This window comes from Coffea arabica, chromosome 5c, assembly GCF_036785885.1.
Source record: "Coffea arabica cultivar ET-39 chromosome 5c, Coffea Arabica ET-39 HiFi, whole genome shotgun sequence".
Classification (NCBI taxonomy): domain Eukaryota; kingdom Viridiplantae; phylum Streptophyta; class Magnoliopsida; order Gentianales; family Rubiaceae; genus Coffea; species Coffea arabica.
The window spans coordinates 15,293,453-15,321,207 of NC_092319.1; the positions used below are offsets into that span (position 1 = coordinate 15,293,453).

The 27,755-nt window shown below is 36.3% G+C and overlaps 2 protein-coding genes across 8 annotated transcripts; both read right to left on the reverse strand.

Annotated features, from left to right (window-relative positions):
• Window positions 1-26,956, reverse strand: LOC113690850 (NAD-dependent protein deacetylase SRT1). Of its 7 annotated transcripts, XM_072050612.1 has the most exons (15): window positions 26,706-26,925; window positions 25,021-25,083; window positions 24,821-24,913; window positions 24,585-24,638; window positions 21,851-21,970; window positions 21,078-21,178; window positions 20,872-20,980; window positions 19,027-19,106; window positions 15,598-15,676; window positions 13,975-14,028; window positions 13,320-13,419; window positions 1,823-1,905; window positions 1,593-1,660; window positions 1,131-1,230; window positions 1-757 (listed from the first exon to the last, which is right to left on the reverse strand). In XM_072050612.1, exons 5-15 carry the CDS (start codon window positions 21,920-21,922, stop codon window positions 443-445), a joined length of 1,161 nt encoding a protein of 386 aa, XP_071906713.1. In that variant the 5' UTR covers window positions 21,923-21,970; window positions 24,585-24,638; window positions 24,821-24,913; window positions 25,021-25,083; window positions 26,706-26,925; the 3' UTR covers window positions 1-442. The 7 variants fall into 7 exon arrangements, with proteins under 7 accessions (XP_071906713.1, XP_027064734.1, XP_071906711.1 ...); XM_027208933.2 differs by lacking the exon at window positions 24,585-24,638 and having other exon boundaries at window positions 25,021-25,050; window positions 26,706-26,956; XM_072050610.1 differs by lacking the exon at window positions 24,585-24,638 and having other exon boundaries at window positions 26,706-26,924.
• Window positions 7,214-13,307, reverse strand: LOC140007664 (uncharacterized). Its single transcript, XM_072050613.1, has 2 exons — window positions 7,593-13,307; window positions 7,214-7,356 (listed from the first exon to the last, which is right to left on the reverse strand). Exons 1-2 carry the CDS (start codon window positions 7,930-7,932, stop codon window positions 7,319-7,321), a joined length of 378 nt encoding a protein of 125 aa, XP_071906714.1. The 5' UTR covers window positions 7,933-13,307; the 3' UTR covers window positions 7,214-7,318.
• Window positions 26,957-27,755: the final 799 nt, after the last annotated feature.

Genomic DNA, 27,755 nt, shown 5'->3' on the forward strand with positions numbered 1-27,755 from the left:
TGACACAAGCAACGAAAATGTGAATAACATAACACTAGAACTTTCAGGGTCCAACAAAATTATCTTATGATACATCTCTATAGAATGGTTATATAAGACTAAGTCGATAAATGTTGAAACGGCATCAAACATATAATCCGACTAACTTCAGGATGCTGAACAAACATAATGCAAAGAGTTTTAGTGAGCTTCATGAGATTCTAAAATCTCAAAATTTGTAAAAGGAAAACATATTTCAAAGATTCCAAGAATGACAAACCTCTAGCTAGATATTCACATTTAAAGAGACCTTCTTTCAGCACCCTAGATGCACTTGAACTCTACCATCACATTTGAGTCCATCCATGTTGCATCCACCATGCAGACTCCCAGACATCCATAGAGTCCACCATCCATCCTTGTAGACACTAGACAGTTCTAAATATAAATCCTAACAGCAGAGTTATTGAACTCTCAACTTCTTCATGGTCCCTTCACCTTCACAGCTCGCCATCAAACAGTCATCACTCCTGATATCAACTTTTTCTTTTGATCTCTTGGCAACTGTATTGACTACAGACAATTTTGCAATCGGTGCGATGGCTCCATATTTAACTATGTTCGTTACCACAGCATAGGTGGACAGTTCCTTTTTCTGGCCTGGAACGTTCTTCCTCTCAATCACCGAAAACTTACCACAACATTGATCTTGGACTGTTACATCTTTAAGCTTCTGAATCACCTTATCTTTGTCTAAATTGACACAACCAGAGGACTCCTGCATGGCATGATGAAAGCATTCCTCAAACAAGTGGAAAGGAAACCCCAAAGGTAACAATGATGTGAATAATGTGCATTAGTCATACTCATGATTCAAATAGAATAACTTTTTGTGCTTTGATTATCCAATTGTAGCACACAGACTCAGAAAGCTCATCATCTGGTATGAAATCTAATAATACATCGTCAAATGAAAGCCTGGTAATCACAGTGATCGCTTATATTTTTTAAGAAGTCCAACCAGACAATACAAGTCAAATGTACCATAGTTGCATGCTAATACCTTGATGATTTCAGCCAGCTAAGATTAACACTCGAGACAAAACTATATTCTGAAAGAGAGACAATGGTAAAAACATCACAGTTTTCACCTCGAAATTCACCGGGAAATCAATGTTGACAAACTGACACCCACAGCCATCACTGAGGTTGATCTTCAACAGTATGTCAAGTGGTCTTAAAAGCATTTCCCTGCAGTGTCAATTACAGCAACAAGTCCAGCAAAAAGCAAGTGAAAAAAAAAAAGAGATAAAAGAGACAGCAACAAGGCTTTTTTGGTTAGAGAAGACAAAGTAAGAATAATCAATAAATCACGAAAAACATTGTACCCTATAGATGATTAATATACATAGCCAATCTAACGTAAAATCATTTATATGACTGACACAAATTTTAGTTAACAGAAACTTCAAACAAATTCAACGTAGCAAATGCCCATGTTTGTAGGCCGGAGATTACATCCTAGGAACATCATGGCAGCATTAGAACATGAAATGAAGAAGCTTACAGTATGATGCCATGACAATTCAATACAAGTCATTGCAATAATATACCTTTTCAGTACAAATGGTTGTTTCTGGAGTACAGCTACTTTTAGTTCTGGCCTGTCAGGGAATGATATCTGGATATGGACAAAAGGACAAATTTGTTTCAATAATAACCATGGCTCCTTGTTCGGTAAGAAGAAAAAACTGGGGAAGCATTTGATGCATACAATAAACAATAGCAGACTCAATGGTGCAATTGGAAATACAGTTTTTAACAATAGAAAATTGGACAAAACCTCAACCGATTTAATGAATGACAATGGAGCCTTTTCTCCATGTACGCTAATCACCCTGAGTGACCATTTAGTGTATTTCCTCTCTGCAAGAAAACAACAAATTGACATGGGTCAGGAACCAAAATTATGAAATTCTGGTTTAACTAGCTGAAAGCATGTCAAAAAACTTGCAATTTACACCAATTTGGTGTTGACGTAGCAGAATTTATAGTAGTAGTAGTACAGATATAGTAGATATAATAATACCCTAATTTTCTGTCTTAATTCTACCCCTCAGGTTGGAATTCATTCACCAGTCTCCAAATTTGTGAAACCATGAATCCCTAACCTTTGGCAAAAATAAAACAGCTAATAATTGACCAATGGACCTCATATGGGAGGTCCTAATCGCTTTTGAGCAGCTTCTCTTTCACAAAACTTCAATATGCTAGTTCAAGTACACAACTAGATAGATGCAACCCAACCGCTGTTTGATTATTACACAATGCATAATCTCTGCACAACTTCTTACCCAAAAATGGCTACAAGTTATTTATCAGAGCAATCCTGGACTGGAATGACTGATAAATCAGCTATCACAGCATAAAAGCCTCATCAGGTTATGTACAAACCATGCACCAGAATCTTACACTGCCTCAATGTCCCTCCAAAAAGACCCCCATATGAATTTCGCTAGACCTCTTTCTTAAAGCTCTTCTTATGTTGAAATACAGATCAAACTCCTTATCCACATTTTGCTTTGTGCAAGAACCAAAATACTGTCCACTTCTTTTACATAATTTAAATTAACACAAGGATTACACCAAAAGAAACCTAGTTTCCCCAAGTACTACCCATTTCAACTTTTGAGCAAAATTCAAATGAGTTAGCATGGCCATCCCAAGTAATAGCACTTCGACTTTTACATATATTTCCCACTTTATTTTTCTACTATAAAACAATTTTTCAAGTTGAGTAATTATCATGATACTCACATGATAAGGCATACACTTAACTTAATTATCAAAATTCTGTTGTTTACCCCTATGTGCTTTGTACAAAATGGTACATGGAAGGAAAACATCCTAATCAGTTGGTTTAGTGCAAAAGCGCTGATCAACCCAACATTAAAAACAACTTTTTAGCCAATTTCCTTTTCTTATTGTCCACTGTTCATGTATCTATCTCCTTTCCACACCAACCCTTCACATCACCGACCCCCAGCAACTCCCTTCATCCTCTTTTCCTCTGACCCATCAACTTTCTTCCTTCTTCATCATCCTTGGTCCAGCAGTGTCCTGGTAGCTCCCCATTTTCATTCCCCATCCCAAATTACCAATTTCATTATGCTTCTCCTTTAATGCTGCTCCTTCCCCAGCCTTCCCCAGCCACCATCCTTCCCCGTCCGACCCTAGTTCCAAAATTCTTTTCCATGCTCCATGGAGCTCACCTCTTGTTCTGATAATTTAGAATGTTTTGAGAAGACGTTTATAAAGACCCATAAACTGTAATGACACTAGATCAGAAGATATTTTTGACAAATGCGAAATGTATTTCCTTCAGGTAGTTAGAGGGAATCTTCCCTGTTCGTTAGGCTGTTATGCTGAGTCAGCAATCAGGTAGTTATTCTGTTATTTTTGAGCTGTATAAGAATGCAGAGGCGGGATGGGGCAGGCATGGAAAGTTCATTTGAATAATATCTCTCTTTCTTCTTCCTCAAGTCTAGTTTCTCTCTTTCTTATCTCTCTCTCATTCTGCTGCAATTGCAGCACTCGTTACAGTAGTATCAGAGCTTCCGATCCTTGGATTAGGAAGCTTGATTCACAGCCATGGCAGAAGGAACACGTCTCAAAACGATTGAAGAGCAGGTCAAGAAGCAGGAGGCCAGATTGCAAACTTTCATGGACTCTACCAGCGAGACTCTGAAATCCATGGAAGAGAAGATGGTGGCTAATTCTACAGAATTAAAGGCTCTCATAGCCAGCATTGCTGCACAGATTGGAGGAAACAACAGGAATTCTCAGCAGGAAAGAGGAATTCTGGCCACTCCCCCGAGATCTTTGCAACGCAACTCCAGGCAAGGGCAGATGAATCAAGATAGAGGAGAGAGAAATGCCTTTATTCCTGGAGTACCCAAGCTGGAGTTTCCTAAGTTCTCAGGAGAGCAAGTGCGAGACCGGATCCAGAAATGTGAGACTTTCTTCCATCTGTATGGCATCTCGGATTCGCAGAAGATTTTGATTGCAGAAATGCATTTAGAAGGGAGAGCCAATATTTGGTTTCAAAGCTTCAAAAGAGATAAAAGGATGTTAGCATGGGAGGAATTCAAAGAAGGTGTGAATCGCAGATTTGGAACCCTTGGTGATGAAGATGGGGTAGAGGAGTTTAACAAACTGCGGCAAACTTCCTCAGTAATGGCCTATCAGGAGAAATTTGCGGAGTTGAGGGACATAATGCTGCTCAAAAATTCTGGTTTGAGTGAAAGTTATTTTGTTTCAAGCTATTTGAGTGGATTAGAAGAAGAACTTGACAACAAGTATTTTGAGAGGAAAAACATCTTGTCTCCATATTATGAGTGACTAACTAATATTTATAGGAGTACAAACCTAACAAACTATTTACAAAAATACCCTTACTAATTTATTATCTACAAGAATACTTATATTCTCTTAACACTCCCCCTCAAGTTGGAGCATATATATCATAAGCACCCAATTTGTTACAAATATATCTCACCCTAGAGCCCCCTAAACTCTTAGTAAACAAATCAGCCAATTGATCTACAGACAGTACATGAGCTGTCTTAATAATTCCGTCAAGCAATTTTTCTCAAATGAAATGACAATCAACTTCAATATGTTTTGTTCTTTCATGAAACACTGGATTAGAAGCAATATGAACAGCCGCCTAATTATCATACACTAAATTCATAGGCTGTTTATGCTCAAACCCAATTTCAAGTAACATGCTTTTCAACCAAACCAACTCACATACAGTGTGAGCCATAGACGGTATTCCGATTCTGTACTTGATTTGGAGACAACTGTTTGTTTTTTATTCTTCCATGACACTAAATTACCATCAACGAACACACAATATCCTGTGATTGATCTTCGATCTGAGGCAGAACCAGCCCAATCTGCATCACTATATCCATCAATATCAGTGTATCCATGATTTTGATACAGCAAACCTTTTTCAGGAGCACTCTTAAGATACTTGAAAATCCGTATAACAGCATTCCAATGACTAGTACGAGGGGTATCAAGAAATTGACTGGCAACACTTACTGCAAATGAAATGTCAGGTCTCGTTACAGTGAGATAATTTAGTTTACCCCCAAGTCTTCGCTATTGTCTAGAATCATCTAGTAATGCACCTTGATCTCCTACTAATTTCACATTAGGATCCATTGGAGTATCCACAGGTCGGCAACCTAACATCCCAACTTCACTCAGCATATTGAGTACATATTTTCTTTGACATAAATAAATTTCATATTTAGATCGATCTACCTCAATATCTAGAAAATACTGTAGATGATTTAAATCCTTTGTCTGAAAGTTTGCCTACATATTGGATTTAAGTTTTTGGATCCCCACAACATCATCACTTGTAATCACAACATCATCCACATAAACAACTAATAAAATTTTACCAACATTAGAGTGCCAATAAAATACAGAGTGATTTACTCCACATCTTGTCAGACCGAACTCCATGACAACACTACTAAACCGATCAAACCAAGTCCTCGAAAACTGTTTCAATCCATAGAAGGATTTTTTCAAACGACAAACCAACCGCGAATTCTCCCCCTGAACAACAAATCCAGGAGGTTGTTCCATATATACCTCTTCTTTCAAATCTCCATTAAGAAATGCATTTTTCACATCCAACTAATGCAATGGCCAATTATAAGTTGCTGCCAAAAAGATAAGAAGATGAACAGAGGTAATCTTTGCAACAGGAGAAAATGTTTCTAAGTAGTCAATTCCATACACCTGAGTAAATCCCTTAGCTACAAAACGAGCCTTCAATCTATCAATAGAACCATTAGGTTGCACTTTTATAGTATACACCCATGTACAACCAACAACCGGCTTACCAGAAGGAAGAGGGACAAGATCCCAAGTACCATTTTTCTCCAAAGCAGACATCTCTTCTTGTATAGCTAATCTCCAACAAGAATGATTAAGAGCATGGGTAATAGACTTAGAAATGGAGATAGAATCAAGGGAAGCAACAAAAGAAGAATATGACATAGAGAGACGAGAATAAGAAATAAAATTAGAAATAGGATGAGAAATGCAATGCCTCTTACCTTTGCATAAAGCAATAGGAAGATCTAACTCTAAAGAGAGCGTTATATCTGGATTTGAAAATTGAGAGTTGATTGGTGAAGTGCCTGGCATATCAAGAGCTTTCTCAACCATGGAACGACGAGAATAAACTTAAAGATTGGGACGAGATAATCGACCTAGTGAATCTGGTGGACTAGATAACTCAGGTAATAAAGAAGAAGTAATTGGTAAAATAGGAGAGAAAAAAGAGGGACACTGGTCTAACTCACAAGGCATACCGTGTTTCATAAAATATGGAGTGGATTCAAAGAAAGTAACACCAGCACAAATAAAAGATCGATTTAAAATTGGACTGTAACATTTGTACCCCTTTTGCGCTCGTGCGTATCCTAAGAAAATACACTTAATAGCACGAGGATCTAATTTATCCACCCCAGGAGCAAGCTGATGAACAAAGCACACACATCCAAAAATGCGAGAAGGTAATTTAAACACAGGTTCATGAGAAAAAAGAATGGAGTGAGGTAATTGACCTCCAAGAATATTAGAGCATGTGATTACTTAAATAATTAAATAACATGCAGTTAGAACTGCATTACTCCAAAATTGTTTGGACACATTCATGTGCAACAAAAGTGTTCGAGCAACCTCGATTAAATATCCAATTTTTCTTTCAGCAACTCCATTCTGTTGTGGAGTGTGAGGACAAGAGGACTGATGAATAATACCAGACTTAGCCATAAAGGTATTAAATGGAGTGGAAAAATATTCCTTCACATTATCACTGCGAAGTATACGTACAGGCACACCAAATTGATTCTTTATTTCTGTAACAAATGCACAAAAAATGGAATATAGTTCTGAATGATCTTTTATTAAATAAAGCCATCTAACTCTGGAAAAATCAACAAAAATTACAAAATATTTAAAACCTAACTTTGAAGTGACTCGACTAGGACCCCAAACATCAGAATGAACTAACAAAAAGGGTTCAAAAACCCGTTTATTGACTCTAGGAGTAAAAGAAACACGATGATGCTTTCCTAACTGATAAGACTCAAATTCTAACGAAGACAACTGACTCAAAATAGGAACCAACTTTTTCAAATTTTGTAGAGACGGATGACTCAAACGACAGTGAATTTCAAGAGGAGAAACAGTAGCAGGACACGCAATCGGACCATTGGAGTTGAGAAAATAAAGACCATTATGCTCATGCCCTCCACCAATCGTTCTCTTTATCTTCAAATCCTGAATGACAACAAAATCAGGAGAAAAAGTAACTGAACACTGTAGAGATTTAGTGAGCTTACTAACAGACATTAGATTAAAGGGCAAACTGGGTACATAAAGAACAGAAGACAGCAGAAGAGATGGATTAATTTCTGCAGTGTCTAGTCCTTTAACTTTAGTGGTAGATTCATCAACTAAAGTAATATGAGGAAAGGAAGTAGACTCTTGAAAGTTAGAAAAATTTTTAGAGGTACCTGACATATGATCAGTAGCCCCAAAGTCCATAATCCATGAGTCATCACCTTTTTGTGCTAAAGAAACAGAGGGAAGAGATACGTGATTTGTAACTTGATACTGTAGGAATTTAACATAATCTTCTTCGGATGTGGTAAGAGTTTTCTGGGACCCTTGTGCTGAAGAACTTGATTCAGCTTTGTCAATGATAACCGCATTAGCAAACCGAGGAGGTTTTCCAACTAAATCCCAACAAGTATCACGATTGTGATTCTTTAAACCACAATGAGTGCACTCACAGGTGCCTTGACCTCCACGACCTCCTCTACTTCTGACACTTTTTGATAAACTTTCAGCCATAGTGAATAGCACTTCAAACCAAAGAAAGGGTCAAAACTCGAGACGAACCGTGCGTCGTGAACAGTAACGGCGTGAGTAGTGCGCTGTGACCAGTAACAGTGTGAACAGTAATGCGTGAACAGTACTTTTGCTAGATGTTTAACCCTAACCCTAGGACTTTAGCTCTGATACCATGATAATAGGTGTTTTGGGAGGAAAAACATCTTGTCACCATATTATGAGTGACCAACTAGTATTTATAGGAGTACAAACCTAACAAACTATTTACAAAAATACCCTTACTAATTTATTATCTACAGGAATACTTATATTCTCTTAACAGAACTCAAGGCTCTGGTCAAAATGCACAAACCCCAGACCTTGCAAGAAGCTTTTGAGGCTGCAAGATGGCAAGAAAAGGCACTGGAGGTCATTTTCAAGAAGAACAATGCGATTAACAGACCCTTCCCATCTTCACAGTTGAATTACAATGGAGGTTTGGCCACAAACAGACCCCATGTAGCCAACGCATCAACAAGTGAGGGAGATCCCAGGAAGCAAGGTAATTCAACTCAACAATTCAGAAAAATCACTCCCACTGAGTTTCAATATAGGAAAGACAATAACCTGTGCTTTAAGTGTGGAGCCAAGTTTGGGCCAGGTCATATGTGTAAGAACAAGGGGATACATATGATTATTGCGACTGATATAGAAGACAATGTAGATGAAGAAGAGGTCATAGAATATGTGGGAAATAGTCACAAACAGGATGTTGAGTTATCCTTACATTCAATCACAGGGAATCTGCTCTCTAGCACCATTAAATTGGTAGGGATGGCTAGGGACTCTGAAATTGCTATTCTACTGGATGGGGGAAGTTCTAATTGTTTCCTTAAGAAGTTAGTTGCACAAAGATGGCATGAACTTATCAGGCAACACAAGCCCTTTAAGGTCAGAATTGCAGATGGTCAGGAGCTTTGTTGCAGTCAGTGGATACCAAATTTCCAATGGAGTATGCAAGGACAAAAGTTTTGTCACAATGTATACCTTTTAGATTTCGAGCCATATGATCTGATCATAGGGGTGGACTGGATGAAGGCCTACAGCCCTCTAACATTTGACTTTAGACAACTGCAGGTTTCATTCAGTAAGGATAGTGAACTAGTGAGATTGCAAGGGGATGATGGCACTGCAAAAACTAGGATGGTTAAGGGAGAAGTGGCCCAAAAATACATCAGGAAGAAGCTAAAGCAGGCAGTGCAGGCTTGCATGATCAGCACTACTCAATCACAGGTAAGCACAACTCCAGTTATTCTAGAACCTCTATTGATTGAGTTCCAGGATGTATTTAGTGAGCCCAAGCAATTGGTCCCCCAAAAGATCATTTGACCACCAAATTCATTTAAAGACAGATGCAAAACCATTCAAATTGGCCCCTTATAGATATCCACATTTCCAGAAATCTGAAATAGAAAAACAAGTCAAGGAAATGTTACACAGTGGCATTATCCAACCCAGTCACAGTCCATTTGCCTCCCATCCTATTGGTTAAAAAGAAAGATGGTAAGCTGGATTTTGCATAGATTATAGACAACTCAATTCCTTAACCATTAAAGATAAATTTCCCATTTCTATCATAGATGACATACTAGATGAACTCCATGAGGCCAAAATCTTCTCCAAAATTGATCTGAGGTCTGGTTATCAGATTTGCATGAACCCTATAGATATTCCTAAAACAGCTTTTAGAACTCACTGTCGACTCTATGAATTTCTGGTAATGCAATTTGGACTTACCAATGCTCCAGCTACATTCCAAGCCCTTATGAACTCAGAATTTGAACCTTTCCTCAGAAAATTTGTCTTGGTCTTCTTTGATGACATTCTTATACATAGCCCAGACATGGACACTCACATCCTTCACCTTAGGCAAGTCTTGGAAACCTTAAGATCCCACACCCTTTTGGCTAAACTCTCTAAACGTTCCTTTGGACAAAATCAAATAGAATATTTGGGGCATGTTGTTACTGGTGAAGGTGTAAGAGCTGATCCTTCCAAGGTGGAATGTATGATGAATTGGCCAGAACCTACTGATGTTAAAGCACTGAGAGGGTTCCTGGGTTTAACTGGATACTACAGGAGATTCGTCAAGAATTATGGGGTCATAGTGAAACCTCTTACTGATCTTCTGAAGAAGGATGGTTTTGTTTGGAATGAAGATGCTAGTGCTGCATTTTATGAACTTAAACATGCCATGAGTAACACACCAGTCCTGGCATTGCCAGATTTCTCAAAACCATTCGTTTTGGAGACAGATGCCAGTACCCAAGCTATTGGAGCTGTTATTATGCAGCAAGGTCAACCCATAGCTTATATGAGTTAGGCATTGGGAGCAAGAAATCAGGCATTATCTATCTATGAACAGGAGTTGTTAGCATTGATCTCTGCTGTAAACAGATGGAGGCATTACTTGTTGGGATCTCATTTCATCATCAGAACTGATCACCACAGCTTGAAATACTTGTTGGAACAGACAATTTGGACTCCTCTACAGTAAAAGTGGTTGACCAAACTGGTGGGATTTGATTATGAGATGCAGTTCAAACAAGGGAAAGAAAATGTAGTTGCAGATGCTCTTTCCAGAAGGAGAGGGGAAACTCAAGAACTCAGTGCCATATCCATAGTAAGACCAGCTTGGATAGCAGACATAGCTGAAAGTTTTGAGGAGGATCCTAAAGCTAGGGAGCTGCTTACTGCATTAGCCGTCAATGACAAAGAGATGCCTGAATACTCTTACAGTGGTGGAGTCATCAGGTACAAAGGTAGAGTGTATGTAGAGGCCTCTACTCTACTCAGGCAACAACTTATTACCTGCATGCACACGTCAGCAATTGGAGGACGCTCAGGTAATTTGGGCACTTACAAGAGAACTAAAACATATTTCTACTAGCCTGGCATGAAAAAGGAGGTGGAAGATTTGGTACAGAACTGTGATGTGTGTAAAAGGAACAAGGGGGAAAATTGTAGACCACCTGGGCTATTACAGCCCTTACCTGTACCAAAGCAAGCATGGCAACACATATCTATGGACTTTATTGAAGGACTGCCTAAATCTGAGGGTTGTAATGTACTGTATGTGGTAATTGATAGGTTTACAAAGTTTGCACACTTCATTCCCTTAACAAGTCACTACACTGCTAAGAGCGAAGCACAAGTATTCTTTGATCAGATATTCAAACTGCATGGTCTTCCATCCAGCATTGTGACAGATAGAGACAAGACATTCACCAGCATATTTTGGCAGGAGTTATTTTCGAAATTAGGAACACAGTTGAATCTCTCTACTGCCTATCATCCCCAATCAGATGGTCAGACAGAGAGAGTTAACAGGTGTGTGGAAACATACTTAAGATGCATGTGTTTCGAGCAGCCACAGAGATGGAAAAGGTTACTAGCTGCAGCAGAGTGGTGGTACAACACCAACTTCCATACTGCACTGAAGATGTCCTCATTTCAAGCTCTTTATGGCTATACCCCTACACAACTCAACCTAACTCCAGGAACATCAGTAGTAGCTGCAGTGGATGATTGGATGTCAGAGAGGGTAAACTGGAAATTATTGCTCAGGGATAACCTACTAAAGGCACAGAATAGGATGAAGCAGAATGCTGATAGACAGAGGTCTGATAGGAGCTTTGTGGTTGGTGATTTAGTCTATCTTAAGCTGCAACCATATAGGCAGACCACCGTGGGTCTCAGAAGGAACCTTAAGCTGTCTGCTAAGTATTATGGGCCCTATAAGGTGTTGCAGAAGATGGGACCTGTAGCTTACAAATTGGAGTTGCCAACAGGATCAGCAATCCACCCTGTGTTCCATGTGTCTCAGTGGAAGCCGTCTACTAAAGGAGAACCAGTACAAAGTACTCTACCACAACTACATGAACAAGGAGAGATAAGGGTAGCACCCCAAGCTGTACTGGAAAGAACTAAAAGGAGAGGAGAACGAGCTACAGAGCAGGTGTTGATCTTGTGGGAAAATTTGAGCCAGGAAGATGCTACTTGGGAAGATGCTGCCATCATCAGGTCTCAATTTCCAGAATTCAACTTTCAATCCTAGAGACTAGGATTTTGTTAAGGGAGGGGTAATGTAATGACACTAGATCAGAAGATATTTTTGACAAATGTGAAATGTATTTCCTTCAGGTAGTTAGAGGGAATCTTCCCTGTTAGTTAGGCTGTTATGCTGAGTCAGCAATCAGGTAGTTATTCTGTTATTTTTGAGCTGTATAAGAATGCAGAGGCGGGATGGGGCAGGCATGGAAAGTTCATTTGAATAATATCTCTCTTTCTTCTTCCTCAAGTCTAGTTTCTCTCCTTCTTATGTCTCTCTCATTCTGCTGCAATTGCAGCACTTGTTACATAAACTTAGGAACACATGAAGCATTTTCACACAAACAATGTGTGATTGGTTCACAAGCAGCTGAGATTCAACCAAAATGTATGCTTAGTTTTCTTCCAAAGTCAATCCGTGTGTTTTGGTTGGTACTTAGTGTCTTTTGAGGTTGGAATTATCATGAAGATTCTTGTAGAGAATAGGTTTGACACACAATGTCTGGCAATTTTGCCGTTGATTAGGTGGGCCATTGTTAATACTATTTCTAAGTTTTCTTTTGCCTTTACCTTGTTAAGGACAGGGTTAAGGTGGGTAAGGGCAGGGACCAACTCTTTTTTTTTTTCCCTTTCCTCTCTCTCACTCTTTTCTTTTTTCCTCTTTTCCTCTTAATACAAGCAGTGTACCTTACAATTAAGTTCTCTAGAAACATCTAGAGATTGTGTCTGATCATTATTGGTATTAAGCCAATGCCCCATTGATGAGGTCCTAGTTGTGCTATGATTTAAATTTGATCCTATAAAATGCATTGCAAGTTTTCTCTTCACCATTTTGTTGCAGTTTAACTCTCTCCTAGAAGTCTGCAGCATTGTTCAGAGTCACAAAGTAAAGAATTCTCTGTGAGCGAGAGCAAGCACTTTTTTTCCCTTTTATTTTTTCCAACTCTTTTTTGTTGCAGTTTAACTCTCGCCTAGAAGTCTGCAGCATTGTTCACGGTCACAAAGTAAGGAATTCTCTGAGCGAGAGCAAGCACTTTTTTTCCCTTTTATTTTTCCGACTCTTTTTTGCCACATCCCACCTCACCTCTCAAATCCCTCTTAGGGTTGTAGAGAGGGCGATATATATATGCTTCACTTATCAGAATATAAATCACCTAATTTTTCTGATGGCACAGTGGAAGTACACCATAAGCATATTCACAGATAACATATGGTATAACAAATGCCAATCTCCACATCAATGAAAAGGAACAAAATTTCTTTAAAAGAAAGAGGAGCAATAACTTCAAAAGATGTACCTCCAATGCAGTGGGTTTGATTGAAAATGACGTGGAAAAGATCAATTCGAACATATGGAGAAATTTGACAATTAAGACGTTCCATTACCCCTGCCATAACCTGCAGTTGATTTCCATCAAGTGAAAACTCTTGGTAGAAGCGTTAATAGTCCTGCTTGTAGCATACATGTTGATGGAGTCAACTACTCCCTTCTTAAAGAACTAATCATAAAAACCTCTCAAAGTAACTTAAAGCTCTCTTTCTAACATGCAACTTGCTAGATAGGTGGAAACTGGATAAGGGTTGTTACAAGGGTGGCAATGGAAATAAACTGCTTTCAGATAATAGCTTGTTACTTGACTTGATTTTGCCACATATTAGCTCAAGCTCAAGGTACTTTTTAGAGTAATTTAAGGCTTATCAACAAAACAAATTAGTCCCCCATTTCAAGATGCAGAGTTAGTGTTTAAAACATTCAAAATGTTTGGGGCATGTAACTGCTTAAAAAGGAGAAATACGAGGCACATTGCACTACTATACTAAGTTGATTACATCCCTAGTCATCACAACCACAAGGATCTTCCCAACCTTTAATGGATGGGAAGAATTTCCACAATCTACCAGACAGAAAACAGAGCAAAAAGATCGCTGTGATGCAAAATTGTACACTAGTACCTGGTCAACCATCCCATGGACCACCAACCAAGCTTTCTTGTCTTTAGGAGTAGGCTGCAAAAGAAGTAGCATGGTTACGTATCAGAAGTATGGAATATCCACATGACATAGAAAGATGATAAAAGAGAGTGGATAACATCAGAGCTGGAGGTAGAAGTTTTCTTCACTGGGGGCAAGGGTACAGTTTACTTCCTCATACCTCATAAATAACTATAGGAATCATTATAGTTTCACTCGAGTATTTAAGCCACTTTATAGGGCCAGTAAGGCCCATGATAACTTGCAAATTACCAAATATTGATTGCAGAACTTCCATTAAAAAGGAATGCATTTGAGCGTGCAGTATGATATTTACCAGCAATCCTCTCAATATATACAAGTTACTGCAAAAGTGGCAACTATCAAGACAAACAAAACGACTAAAAGTATGGAAGGTACAATTAGCTACTAGAAGACATGGAAAGACTAACAGAAACCAATACAACACGTTCGAGGACCTAATCTATATACAGTTACACTTCATGGAGTGAGAAGCGGAAGGGTTGGAAGCAAGAAGCAAGACAGGCGGTCAAAATCAAACCGTCATTTTAAAAACAAGAAAAAAGTTCCTTCTTTAATTCAAGTATATTCAATTCTTTATAATAACTTATTATGTAAATATTCTGAACCTTTCATTGAATTAATATTTTCTTTCAATTAACAGAGGGGATGCAACAGTACAAGCATGAAAATTCGATGCCTACCAATCTAATTTGGTGTGCTCATAAAATTACAAGGTCCAACTAAAAGCCATGTGCAATTAGCATGAGCTAATAGGTATTAAATATTGCCATTGGGAGCAAAGGCATTAAAATTACCATGACGCTTTTAAATTTTAGAAACTACAGATGTGGCAACAAAGAAAGAGCCATGGTCAAGTCAGTGGGCATAATTGCAAGGATCAGATGACAAATAAACTCTTTCAGTATAAAGAGAACTTGAGTCTGCACCATAACTTCCTAAGATGGTATACTGCTTCTACTAAATATCTTAAGTAGACAAATGACAGGCACTAGATTTTATATCATTTTCATCCTTTCCCTTTCTGATAAAGAGGAAAGGCCATATAAACCACATTTCACAAGGAAAAATAATTAAAACGTTTAACACAGCAGCCAACACCCTCAGTCCATCACACATCGCAACAATGAACATGGAATAAACTTCTTGCAAGAGAACACTCACACCTTCTGGCAACAAAACAAGGTAGCGAAAACAATCAGCCAAACTAAGCACAATCTAAGAAGTACAAGAATCAAAGCAAAGAAGGAATACTATTAGAGTGTTGGACAGCCCAGGTTAGTTACTGGAAAAAGAATTCTGCAGGTATTTACTGTTATTATACTCTTACTCTATGCCAATCCAATAATCGAATGGTTTTCAAAGAAATCTAATTCAATATCTAGCTAGCACTTAAATCCCATTGTTCAGTTGATCTTTAATTTGGTGACAATCAAGATCTTCAATTTTATCAGGAATGCTGCAATCTGTCTTATTAGCATTAGTGAAAAACTTGTGCTTCGTCAGAATCAAAAACATGTATTAGAGAGTGACAGAAAGAGCATCAAGGAACAGAAGCATAACCTGAAGGTTTACAATTACAATCTTTCCCCCTCCACGTAGAGATTTCAAAGGAAGATTGCAAGCCGGAGTGATTTGCAAACTGCAGAATGTGTCCCAAAGTTATATGCGAAAATTTAGAAAACACAGTCAATAAAAACTATCAGCTAGAGAGCCAAGGATACAAGAGCAAAACAGTTGATTGCATGGTAAAATTTATACAATAGACATTCCACTTATGATGAGCATTTTGGGCATTTTGATTCTGTTATATGTTCCAGCACATCAGAGGATTTTAAGATTCCCACCAATTGAAACAAGTTTTGAAATCTCACCAATTCCCACAGCCTTTCCTCCAAAACTAATCCATTTAGAACAGCAGAAGACAAGAATCTCCAATCTCATTGTTGGATTGAGACTCCATGCCAATTTGCTTTGCATGATAGAATCAGAAATAATAGACAGTTGACAAAACTAGAGTTCAAAATTTCCTTTCACCCAAACAAAAGCCCACATTTTAAGAATAGTTCACTCATATTATTATCTCTGCCAAACTGTGCCGAAGTCTGTTTACAAAAATTCCAGAATCAGATTTGTAGGCAGAAAGAATTAGTTCAAATTGCAACTGCATCAGACTGGCAAATTTTGGTTAAAACATAAACTAATCGAACTTAACATTTCCCAAGAAGATTGATTGGACAATATGTCTAAATATCGGCAGAAAATCAACTAATCTACTACACCCTTCAAGTCCTTCCAGGTCTTTTCAAGCATGCATATGCAAGGACCAAAACAAGTCTTAAGTTGCTGATATCTCGTGGTTAATTACTTCGCCTGGTAAATTTCCGATCTAGCCATTCAACTCTAATTTATATTATCATTCGACATGATGTCCTTTAAATCAAATCTATATTGTTTTAAATGAAAGATAAGTACTAAGCAAAATCTGAATTCCAAACTCTCAATATAATTGGCTGACTCTTTTGCTTACTTAATACTGATGTATTCCCTGCTTTTGAATTTAGCTAGATATAGATTGTTATCTAGCTTAGAGACTTGGATTTTTTGTCAAAATTTTTAGCTGTTTTCATCTTTAAAAGATAATCCCTCCAGCTGTACTAACCAACAAGACACTTTACATCAGAACACCTACCATATGTAACTAAGCACGAAGAATTCAACTGCAGGAATTTTCTCTATCACACGTATACATTAAGCACAGACATGAGAAAAGTGAAAATTTCAGCTCTCCTCAAATTAAGCGAGCAATAAATGAGCAATTGCTGGACACATGATATTCTCTCTAACTAATGAATGTCGAGTGTCAAACTAAAATTTTAGTATGATCAAAGACTCCTTAAGTTTATGAAAGTGAGCTATTTTATTTAGGGTACATTACCAGGAAGCCTTGTAGCTAAGCAAACTATCCTTTAAACTCTTGGTTTCAGAATCTACTTTTACCCCATTGCCACTGCTACATGGGCTACTTGTGTTTGTACGCTTGCTTTACTCCATCATTCCTATGTAGTAACCAACCCAAAAATACAATTTCCTGCCATACCAGAATGCCTATTATCTGGTTATATTTTAACCAAAATGAAGAAACATTTTTATTGATAATAAGTAGCCAAACAATTAACGCTAAAGCATTTTAAGGAAACTAGTAAAAATGGCAGAATTGTAACTAAAGATAAACTACTCAACTTATATATTTTTTTCAAAAAAATTCATTTTCTCCTTCCTCTTATTGCTCCTAAGAGCTTAAGCCCCCAACAGAACCATCACTTACCATTCTGCTGACCCAACTCTGACTGGTAATTGCCATCTAGGTTCACCAGACAGATCTGTAGTTGGAAAGTTTTACTTCAACACATTTATCTAGCTTTACCTAGTGCATTCTAATACCAAAAGAACTCAATCACAGAAGCCTATAGGTTTATATGGACACAGAAGACTCTCCATGGCAGCTTCCATTCTCCACCTCCTTAGTTGTGAAATTAACGCACAAAAATATAAGTAACAGAAGTGCCACATACATCCTTCAGACAATGGAGGAATGGATCTAGAGCCTAGTAAACACCAAAAACAGACATAGAAATGCACAAAATATCCACATGCTAAAACCAAAAAGAGATCTTAATAACTCGCTATTAATTTGCAAACCTCTGTTTCAACATCATAATACATACAAATCTGGGTCACGCATAACAAGTCAATGTTGAAATTTGCAATTTCTTTGGGTGCTGACCACAATTTAAGGAAGAGACCTAATTTAAGCCCCTTCATTTCGGTCCTGAACACATGTCAGTGTTTGATTATGAATCATCAGATATACAATACAAACTGGTGTGTATTGAACCAGAAAGAAATAGAGGCAAAACAAAAAATTTTGAGGTCAATCTTTAACTTTTGATATGGACGATACTTCAAAGCAATGGTATGGATTATTTTTTATTCTACACCTTAGCAGGTAAACGGAATCCCTTGAACAACAAAATCAATAGTGAGATGAACAACAAAATCCTTTTCATAAACAAGCTTCAAGTGAAATGGTATATATATTATTATTATTATTATTATTATTATTATAACAACAACAACAACAACAACAAAATCCTTTTCATAAACAAGCTTCAAGTGAAATGGTATATACAACAATAATATAATAATAACAACAACAATAATAACAACAGCAATAATAACAACAGCAATAATAATAACAAGAATAATAAGAATAATAATAACAATAACAACACCACCAATAACAGCAACATCAACAATAACAATAACCACAACAACAACAACAAAACAGATGAAACAATTGTCTCTAAGGATTACCAGAAATGATATTGTTAGCCACTTCTTTCTCTGCATTTACCTAGTAATTCATAAGCAAGCACATACTACATGGCACATCAATTGCTATTGCCATTACAATATCATGAATCCTATCAGTGCTTATCTATCTTTATTCTTTCTACAAACTTACCTATCTCGAAGATTGCATTCCAGCCAAACTTTTTACGTATTTGTTAGTGCATACCAAATAACCAAAGGTTAGTCTTTTCCACCACATGACAAGATTCAAAAAACTTCTGCTGAACATTCTCATTTCTACTGAACGAGCTTCTGTTAACCTACCCTTCTGTTAATCAATTTATTGCCATCAAACCTTATCCATTAAGCCCATTTGGCTGACCTCTACCCGGTCATTCTAACTACTTTATGCAAGACACTCAATTCAAAGATGCAGCTAACAAGTGCTGCAACCATTAATCACAATTAAAAATGATAAGAGTTTCAAAATATACGTGCATATCAAGATCAGAAGGCAACCCATTGGCTCCTCAGTTACCCCACCTCCATCACCCAAGCTCCCAATAAAAGAAGATTTCAAAAGTTGCTCACAAGAAAGAAAAAGAGGGAGAAAAGTGTGAAGTACTTTATGCTAACCTGGTCCCAAGACAGAGAACAACATCAGCCATTCGACAATGTTTTGAAGCTGCATTCATCTCTTTTGGAGGCAGAGCATCCTACACCAATATTGAGCACATCATATATTACCCCAAACTTTTCTAGAACCACTTAGGGTTAATTTCAATAAATTGAGGATTAAGTAAATATGAATAGCATTGGTAACTATTAGTAATTATATATAAGAAAAGTTCACTATTACAAGAAAAAGTAGTACTTGGGGCAATATTCTTTTGTCACAAATTTAGTAGAATCAATATTTTTTTTGTCGAAATTGGTTTCAAAAAGGGAATTAGAGGAACTACTAGCCTACAAGAATATGCACTTTGTCCCACATTGGTTTAAGAAAAGGTACTCAGCAGTTAGAGTAACCTATATACCCCTCACTACTACAAAGTCCAAAACCTTGTGACTTATTATAAGAAGAAAACAAGAGAGAGAGAGAGAGAGGGAGAGGAAACAGAGTCAGCCAAGGAGGAAAAGGAGAAGAAAATGAGGGTTTACACAGGAGTGAACTGCATTATGTTTTAGTTTAAGTGTATGTTAACCGACTCCACTACCCGCTGACACAGCTACTCTAGTGCAAAATAAAGGGTCAGACACATGTATGGCAGGGCAAATTGAAGAGTCCTGGTAACATAGGTTTTAAGTTATTATGTTGTCATTCAAGTTCAATGTTTAGGTTTGATAGAAAAACTTAAGAACATTCACGATCTTGTTCATGATTTAATTTAAAAGTTTAATGGTGAAAAGAGAAGAATCTATGGAAAAAAAATAGGACGCAAATGTTTGATTTTTTACATGGTTTTAGGAGGAGGAAGGCAGCAGCATGGCTAATAGCATACATCAGTAAAACAGCTGCAAACAACTGCTGCTGCTGGAAAGGCAGCTGCCTCTACAGGATAGCTGTGGTAAGAACAATATATGGAGCAAATTCAACTAAAACACTTGACAAAACAAATTTCAGGATACAAAAAGAGCTTTTGAATTGTTTGTATTAGGAAAGTTTGATAAATAAGATGAATTCTTTACAGGTGGTGCATTTTTTGGTTTATCAGAAACCTTATGTTTTAAGGATTAATCTTCTATACGCTGTCAGTGTATACACTATCACGCTTAGATGAATGCCACATATGCTAAATTTCAATTTCAAATTTAAATTTCACTTATGTGGCATTCATCTAACCATGATTGTGTAGACATTGTCAATGCATACAAGATTTACTCATGTTTTAATGCTAAGATGGTGAATTTCTTAAACTATAAGATTAGAATTTTCTATTGAAACTTTATTTGGAAGAAGTTGCTTTGGAAACTTTGATACTGAGAAAATTTTCTCGAATGGGTTTCAATAATTTTCTTATTGTTTAAACTGGAAGTTTTAGTGCCAACAGATGCTGAAAACTCTAGGATATTGATTTAATGTCTTCTAATTGGATGCAAGATACATGTTAATGGTTTTCAAAGTTATTTAGTACGACTTTGCAAAATTTTAGTCAATATGAACTGAAAACATTCCACACGTTCAAAGCTCAAAAAATTTATGAAGGCGAGTGAAATCAAGTTGTTTAAAGAACAATATCAGTAGGGCTCTAAGTTACAAGTTAAATGACTAAGTTTAAGAGTCAATGTTGAGGTTCTTGTTGCCTTAGGTTTTTCAAAAGCTGCTTTTGCAATTTATGCTCTCTAAATGTTACATTTAGTATATAAAAAAAAAAAAAAAAAAGCGATCTCATGTGGATGTGTTTTAATTATTCTAAGGTAAAAAAAATGTATGCCAGTGGCAAAACTCCACTACTCAGAAAAGAAAGAATACAAAGTTACCTCCCAATCAAGAACGGTATCTCTAAGTTTTGCTCCACATTTTATATCAGAACAACGTCTTGGTGTTTCCTTCATCCCAATTGTCTCCACCTCAAAGTCCCTCAGATACCTTAGGATTTTAAGACCATATCAATTGAGCAAATAAAATGGAAAGAGGGAGAGAGTCAAACCAATAGGAGAAGGAACATATGTAGGTCAACCCTTACTCTGCTCCACAAGAAGGGCAAATTTCCATGAATGAGTTACCATGTAATTCTGCAAGTTTTTCCCTTGGTATTCCAGAACGAAGGTGAATGCTGTCAACATTCTACAAGAAATGATCGAACCATTTATTAGAAAATTAACAATGGCGGATATGTTTCATCAGAACAAATAGATGGAGCAATATGGAAAAGCAGGAAGAAACAAGTAAACTCTTTTTCTGTTTCTTGTATTGTTGTGCATAGTTTTGGGGGACTGAGTTGGGGAATGAACCAATTCTTGCTTCTCTATCCAGCAAACTACTTGTAACTTTAACATGGTTAAGAAAAACGGTAGCCCTCAATGCTCCCATCTCAAACTTCAATTGATTAATAGACAACCCAACTAAACCCCACCCCCAACAAAAAGAACCCAAAGAAAAGGAAAAAAATGGAGGAGAGAGGACAAACGCTCAACTTGGGCCAACAACACAAAGAATAACAGAAACAAACAGAAGAGGAAAAGAAAAGAAGATAAAATGAAAGGATTTTTGCAAAATTAAGTCTTGCAGGGCCATCTTTGCATCAACATGAGACTTAGACCAGGAAATATTACTCCTCAAACCCAATATAAAGCAGCAAAAATCTAATATTAGATAAAGATCAAAACTGTCTACTATGGAGACAGCCATTTCAAATATCAAATTGCCTTGCCTCCAAATGCTGGGGCAGATTTTCATTGTCATGGTAAACCTTAGAAATTAAAACTTCCTGTCAAAAGAGTAACCATGAAGGGTAACCTGGCTGATAACAAACTTCAAGATTCCAGCCTTTTCTAGTTCAACCAAAGCCACATGCGTTAAACTTGGCATTGCTCTATGAAATGGCAGCGATGCTTCAGGCACACCTTTGCCTTCACGCTGCAAATCAGTGCATCCAAATCTATAAGAAATCACTATCGAAGTACACAATAATAATTATAGCCAACAAGGTTTAAAACATTTAGCAATCACAATGTATTCCAAGCGTTCATGAGCAATGGTCTGGTAAACAAGGCATGGTACTCTGGGACTCCATTACTAAGGTTTACAAGTGAAACAGTTTTAAGAATTAAGAAAGGGTTACTAACACTCTCCCCCCCCCCCCGGGCGGGTCACCATAAATATGTACATTTTACCCCCAATGAAGACTAGTCAAAGTTAGAACTGCATTAAAAACAAAGTGAGTGCAATGACATTAGTACCCTTTTGTTCATGTACTTATCTATCATTTCCTTTCATTGCTAAAAGATTTACATCTCTATTGTATCAAATGTACAAAAATATCAAATTCAAAAAAGTTAAAGATGGTTAATATTTAGTTCATATTCTTGAATTTTTTTCCTGTTGGATTAATGTTCAATTTTATAAATGTTTTATTCAATTTATTAAACTTTAAGTCCAACAAAATGCATAAATAACACAATATAAAAATAAATATAATTGCCAAATTTTCAAAAAGGAGTAATACTAAACTTATTTTTTAAACTATTTTTTTAATTTATTTAAACTTTTAGACTAATATTATTGTAATTTTATTTATCAAATTAGCCTAATATTAATTTCTTAATCAAATTTGCAAAACAATGGCCAATATGCATATTTTTATACTTAGATAACAAAAATGGAGACTAAATCAAATTTTATTTTTTAACAAAGAAAAGGCAATAATAGTAAACTATAAATATATCAAAAAAATGAAGATAGTATTAAGCCTCAAAGTTCATCTAAATGAAAATAATAAAAAACTACTCTTTTTTAAACAAAAAACAAGTTTAGTACTACCTTTTTTAGCATTGAGTGTGTTTGGATTGAGATGATTTGAAATAAAATAATTTGCTTCACAAATTCCAATCACCTTTTTATCTTTCCAATCACATTTTTATCTCACATACATTACATCACAAAAAGTGCTACAGTAATTATCTCAAATAAATCATCCAAATAAACTCCTATCCAAACAAACTCATTGTGTTATTTATCTTTTTTTTGTTTGACTTAAAGTATAATAAATGAGCAAAACATATATAAAAGTGAATAATAACCCAACAGAAAAAATTTTAAGGATATAAACTAAGCAAAAACATTTTTTTAGCTTTTTTTTAGCTATTGTTGTATAGTTGATATGATAGAGAAGACATATACTTTTTAACAATAAAAGAAAATAATATTAAATTATAGATAATTTCATGAATACAAGGGCAATAATCTCATTGCAGTCACTTTTTTTTTTTTTTTTTTTTTTTTGTATTTCTAACTTTGACTAGTCTAAGGTTGAACAGGGGTAAAGCATACTACCCACTAAGTTTAGGGAGGAAAGTGTTATTAACCCTTAAAAAGGATAGAATACATTTGGTAAAAGGCCAAAACATCGGTTTTAAGGCTTAAAAAAGGACAGAACATACATTAGGTAAAAGGAACAATAAGTGTGAATATGGAAAGAGGAAGAGTCCCTGGGATTCACAGAAGTCATCTAAGTAATGTTGAATGCCACAATGAATGTTTCACAGGCAACAATTTATATTTGGGCATGACTAATGGAATGGCAAATGAAAGCCACAGGAACATTTCGACTGGGGATGGCAGGAAAAATGACAAAGAGACCTTAACAAAACTTAGTTCCAGGAGAAAGAAAAAAAGGGTGGAATGCTAAGCTCATTAGTGATGTCAAGCAATTGAAATTCAGAATGGTGGAAGAAGCTTCAGACTCTTTGGAATATGGAAAATTCCCAAATTAGCGGAAAATCTAGCAATTAAAAGAAGAGGAACAGAGACATTTGTGTCAAAAATCATGTTTCAACTTTTACAGAATTGTATCTCTATATGAAATTCTCTAGGAAAGTAGTTACCACTAAGATGAGCTGAAAAGCACAAAGGATATTGGATTAACCAATCTGATAATTAATGCAATTATTCCATGACGACCACTATCTAAGCCCAATGGACCAACAGCCCACAGAGTAAGATATGCACAACACCTAATACCCAAACCAAGAACAGAGCAGATAGGCAAGAACAGCAGTGCCATGGCCAACACTCACATGGAGAGGGACATGCAAGTTTATGTTTAGAGAGCAAAAGTTGGAAGGGATTGGCCAGGACAAGGTGACTTTTGAGCTAGAAAAGCCACCATACGAGTGAGCGTGATGCTAGATATCTCATGAAATCTATTGCAGCCAAATGTTTTTGTTGTCAAGGAGAATCCACAGCAACTACAAGCATATCTTTGTCCTCTGCATGTCAGTTAATTGACTTGTTTCCTACACCTCTAACCCATATAGGCTCTTGCCGGTTAGGTCCATTCAAGGAATTCTTAGTAGCATTAAGTCAAGTCAGAGAACAAAAATGATAAAGGGGGAAAAGACCTCTTTGACAGTTTCAAAAGAAGAAAGTCAAGTAAAAGGCTGTTGACAGAGAAGAACCTAATAGCTACTAAAAATGTTGTGCTTCTAAACATGATAAATAAAAAGAGAAAAAATTCTTAGTTCCGCTGTACCTCTTATGGACTTCCTTGAAAGATTAATATGTCATTTCTTGCTTTCGTTGTTTACTGGTGGTACACGGCGTGAAGCACATTGGGCAATGCAAATTCAATCGAAACTCAGAAACCAAGAAAACAGGGAGCAGATACAGTAAGCATTACTATGAAGAAGCATATAGACTACTTCAATTCATTCAAATAAGAAACAAATAAATAACAGAGATGAAATCAGAGTTGAAAAATGTGGTCACCTGAAGTGTCCAAACTCCTTTTGGACCGCGAAAATCAGGTATTCCGCATGATGTTGAAATTCCAGCACCCGTGAATACCACTAGATGCTTACTCTGCAAGAATATTCCCAAGGATCCAAAATGGTATAAGAAAATTTTTGCATGTCTCTGGCAGCAGATGTATACAACAAGCAACAGAAGTTTGAACCATAAGCATTAACCTCTTCTATCAGCGAAGCAAGTTCTTCTATCTGCCAGTTTCAAAAATAATCTGGTAAACAAAACTGAAATATGGAACATAGTATGCATTTAGTAAACAAAACTGAAATATGGAAGATAGTATGCATTTAGTAAACTTGCTCTAGCTTCAAAAAGAAGGCAGGTGCATGACATTCAACACCTTCTGTCTTCAGTATGGAGAACCATACTAAGATGCCAACTTTCTCACATTAATTTTCAGTCACCTAATAACTCATGTAACACGTAATTATAGGTGCAAAAGTCAAGCGAAAGTCACAAACTTTGACCAGACAGTCAGTGACCATTGAAAGGGTCAAATCAAGCCTACCATTCTAACATATGAACTAGATTAGCATGAAAGGGCAAAAATAATTCACTTTTTTCTTTCTTCACTCCATGACAACATTGAGGTTAACAAATGGAACTAGATACCATCATCCCATTTAGCAGCATGATTGGACAAATTACAAAGATACTATTTCCCCTTATTCAAGATAACATGGTAATGGTGTGTTCCAAACTCTTCTCAAAAAAGTCCCACAACAGATTATGACACTTAAATATGTATAGGCAACCAATCTATGAAGGAGTCAATATAAAATTTAGATATTTTATGACAAACAACACAATCTTTTTCTGAAATGAAACTCATTATTCCACTTTAGGAAACAACAAGGCTTAAATAGCGTAGGAAGCATCAGAATATTCCTAAACGACAAATATCAGTGTGTTTATATTCGGCAGAGCTCCTGCTAATCAAATTTCACAGGATGGACAATCAAAGGCCATCTGACCGAGAATATCAACATTATGCAATGAACAATAACACCTACTTTTACTAAGTTCATATCAAATGAAAAATCACAATATGATTGAGGAAAGGATAAAAGCAACCACACTTTCTACAATCATGAACAGCTATCTAAACCTCAATAACATAAGTATAAAGTCAACTATAATTCCTTACATTCTTAATCTTCATGATCAATCAGAAGCAGCAGAAGGACCAAAAGAACTTAGGAAAAATTAGTGAAAATGACGCTCTTGCTGCCTAATTAACAAGATGGGAGCAATTCTGCAGCAATTATAGCAAAAGGCATTTTATACCCACTTTTGCACCCAATATACCATTCTGGAGCAATTATAAAGGGCGTTTTATACCATTAATTTTTTGTTTTGTGGGGTTGGGGGGTTGGGTTGGGTGGTTTAGGAGGAAGGAAGGTAAGTTAGAGATCCCAAATTCGAGCCCTCCCACTTGCGCTGAAAAAAAATTTGCAATTTTGTACAAAAATACATACTCATGCCCTTTATAACAAATTAAGCACACGAGTATGCCTTTTTTTTTTTTCAAAATTCATACAGCCGGACTTTTATGAGCTTCTATATTCATTGCACTTGATACAGAGAGCTTTGGATGGTCCAACTATATCTGAATAACATTAGTGACGATTAGAATTGCTGAATAACAAGCAAGTTAAAGCAGATTGTTCACACCACACAACGAGCATTAATGCATGCCTGTGGCCAGCATCAAGCATGATAACAGCGCAATCAAATAACAAGACGAACAATCACAGGAAAAGCTAACAAAAAGTAAAGGACAAATGACTAAACAATAATACGGAAACTGAAGAATTGAGAAGAGAAAAGGAGATAAAGGACTGACCTTTTGCTGCAAAACATTAGGTGGGTCGAAAATTTCAGACATTCCCAGAGTGCCAACATCTTCTTTGAATGAGAGCTTCTGTGCATACCCTAGAGACATTTTGATTCTGGGTTTCTTTACTATCTTTCAGAGCAGGGGTGGTGGAGGGAAGGCGATCGGAAATCACAGCTTTGAGTGCTCGGACTTCCGTCGAAGTGGGGAAGAAGCATGACAAGGAAATTCTTTGGGTTCTATATAAAACAAAGGGAAGAGAAAGTAGGAATTACAAAAGAGATTTGTGATTTTTACACATAAATAAATAAATAAATAAAATATAGATTAAAATCTACATAGAAATGGATTGGCTAAATTTACACAAAAGTAAATACCAAAAAAACTTAAAAAGTAAAAGCTACATAGAAATGGCTTGGCTCACTAGTTAATGTGATGTATGTGAGATAAGAGTGTGAATCGAAATCGAAATCGGTAATTCGGAACTTTGAAATCGAAATTTTTCGGAATTTTGGTATCAGAATTTTTGACCGATTTCGATTTTGAATTCACCAATTTTGAATTCGAATTCGTTCCGAATTCAATTCGGAATTCGATAAATTCCGATTTCACCGAATTCATGAATATAAAAATGATTATTATTATTATATAAATATTATATTACATATATATAAAAAAATATTATATATATGTGTGAAAACGAAATTGAAATCGAAATAAGAATTTCGATTTCACCGAATTTATGAATAAAAAATTATTATTATAATATAAATGTTATATTATATATATATATATATATATATATATATATGAAAAACAGATTTGAAATCGAAATAGGAATTTCGAATTCCGATTTGAAAAATCTCATTACTGAATTTGACCCGAATTCGACCAATTCGAAATCGGATATTCCGATTTCCATTCCGAATTACCGAATTCGAAATTCCGAATTTAATTCGAATTCGGTCGGTAAATCGAAATTTTTCGATTTTACACACCCCTAATGTGAGATAAAAAGTAATTAAAAAGATAAAAAAATGATTAAAATTTGTGAAATAA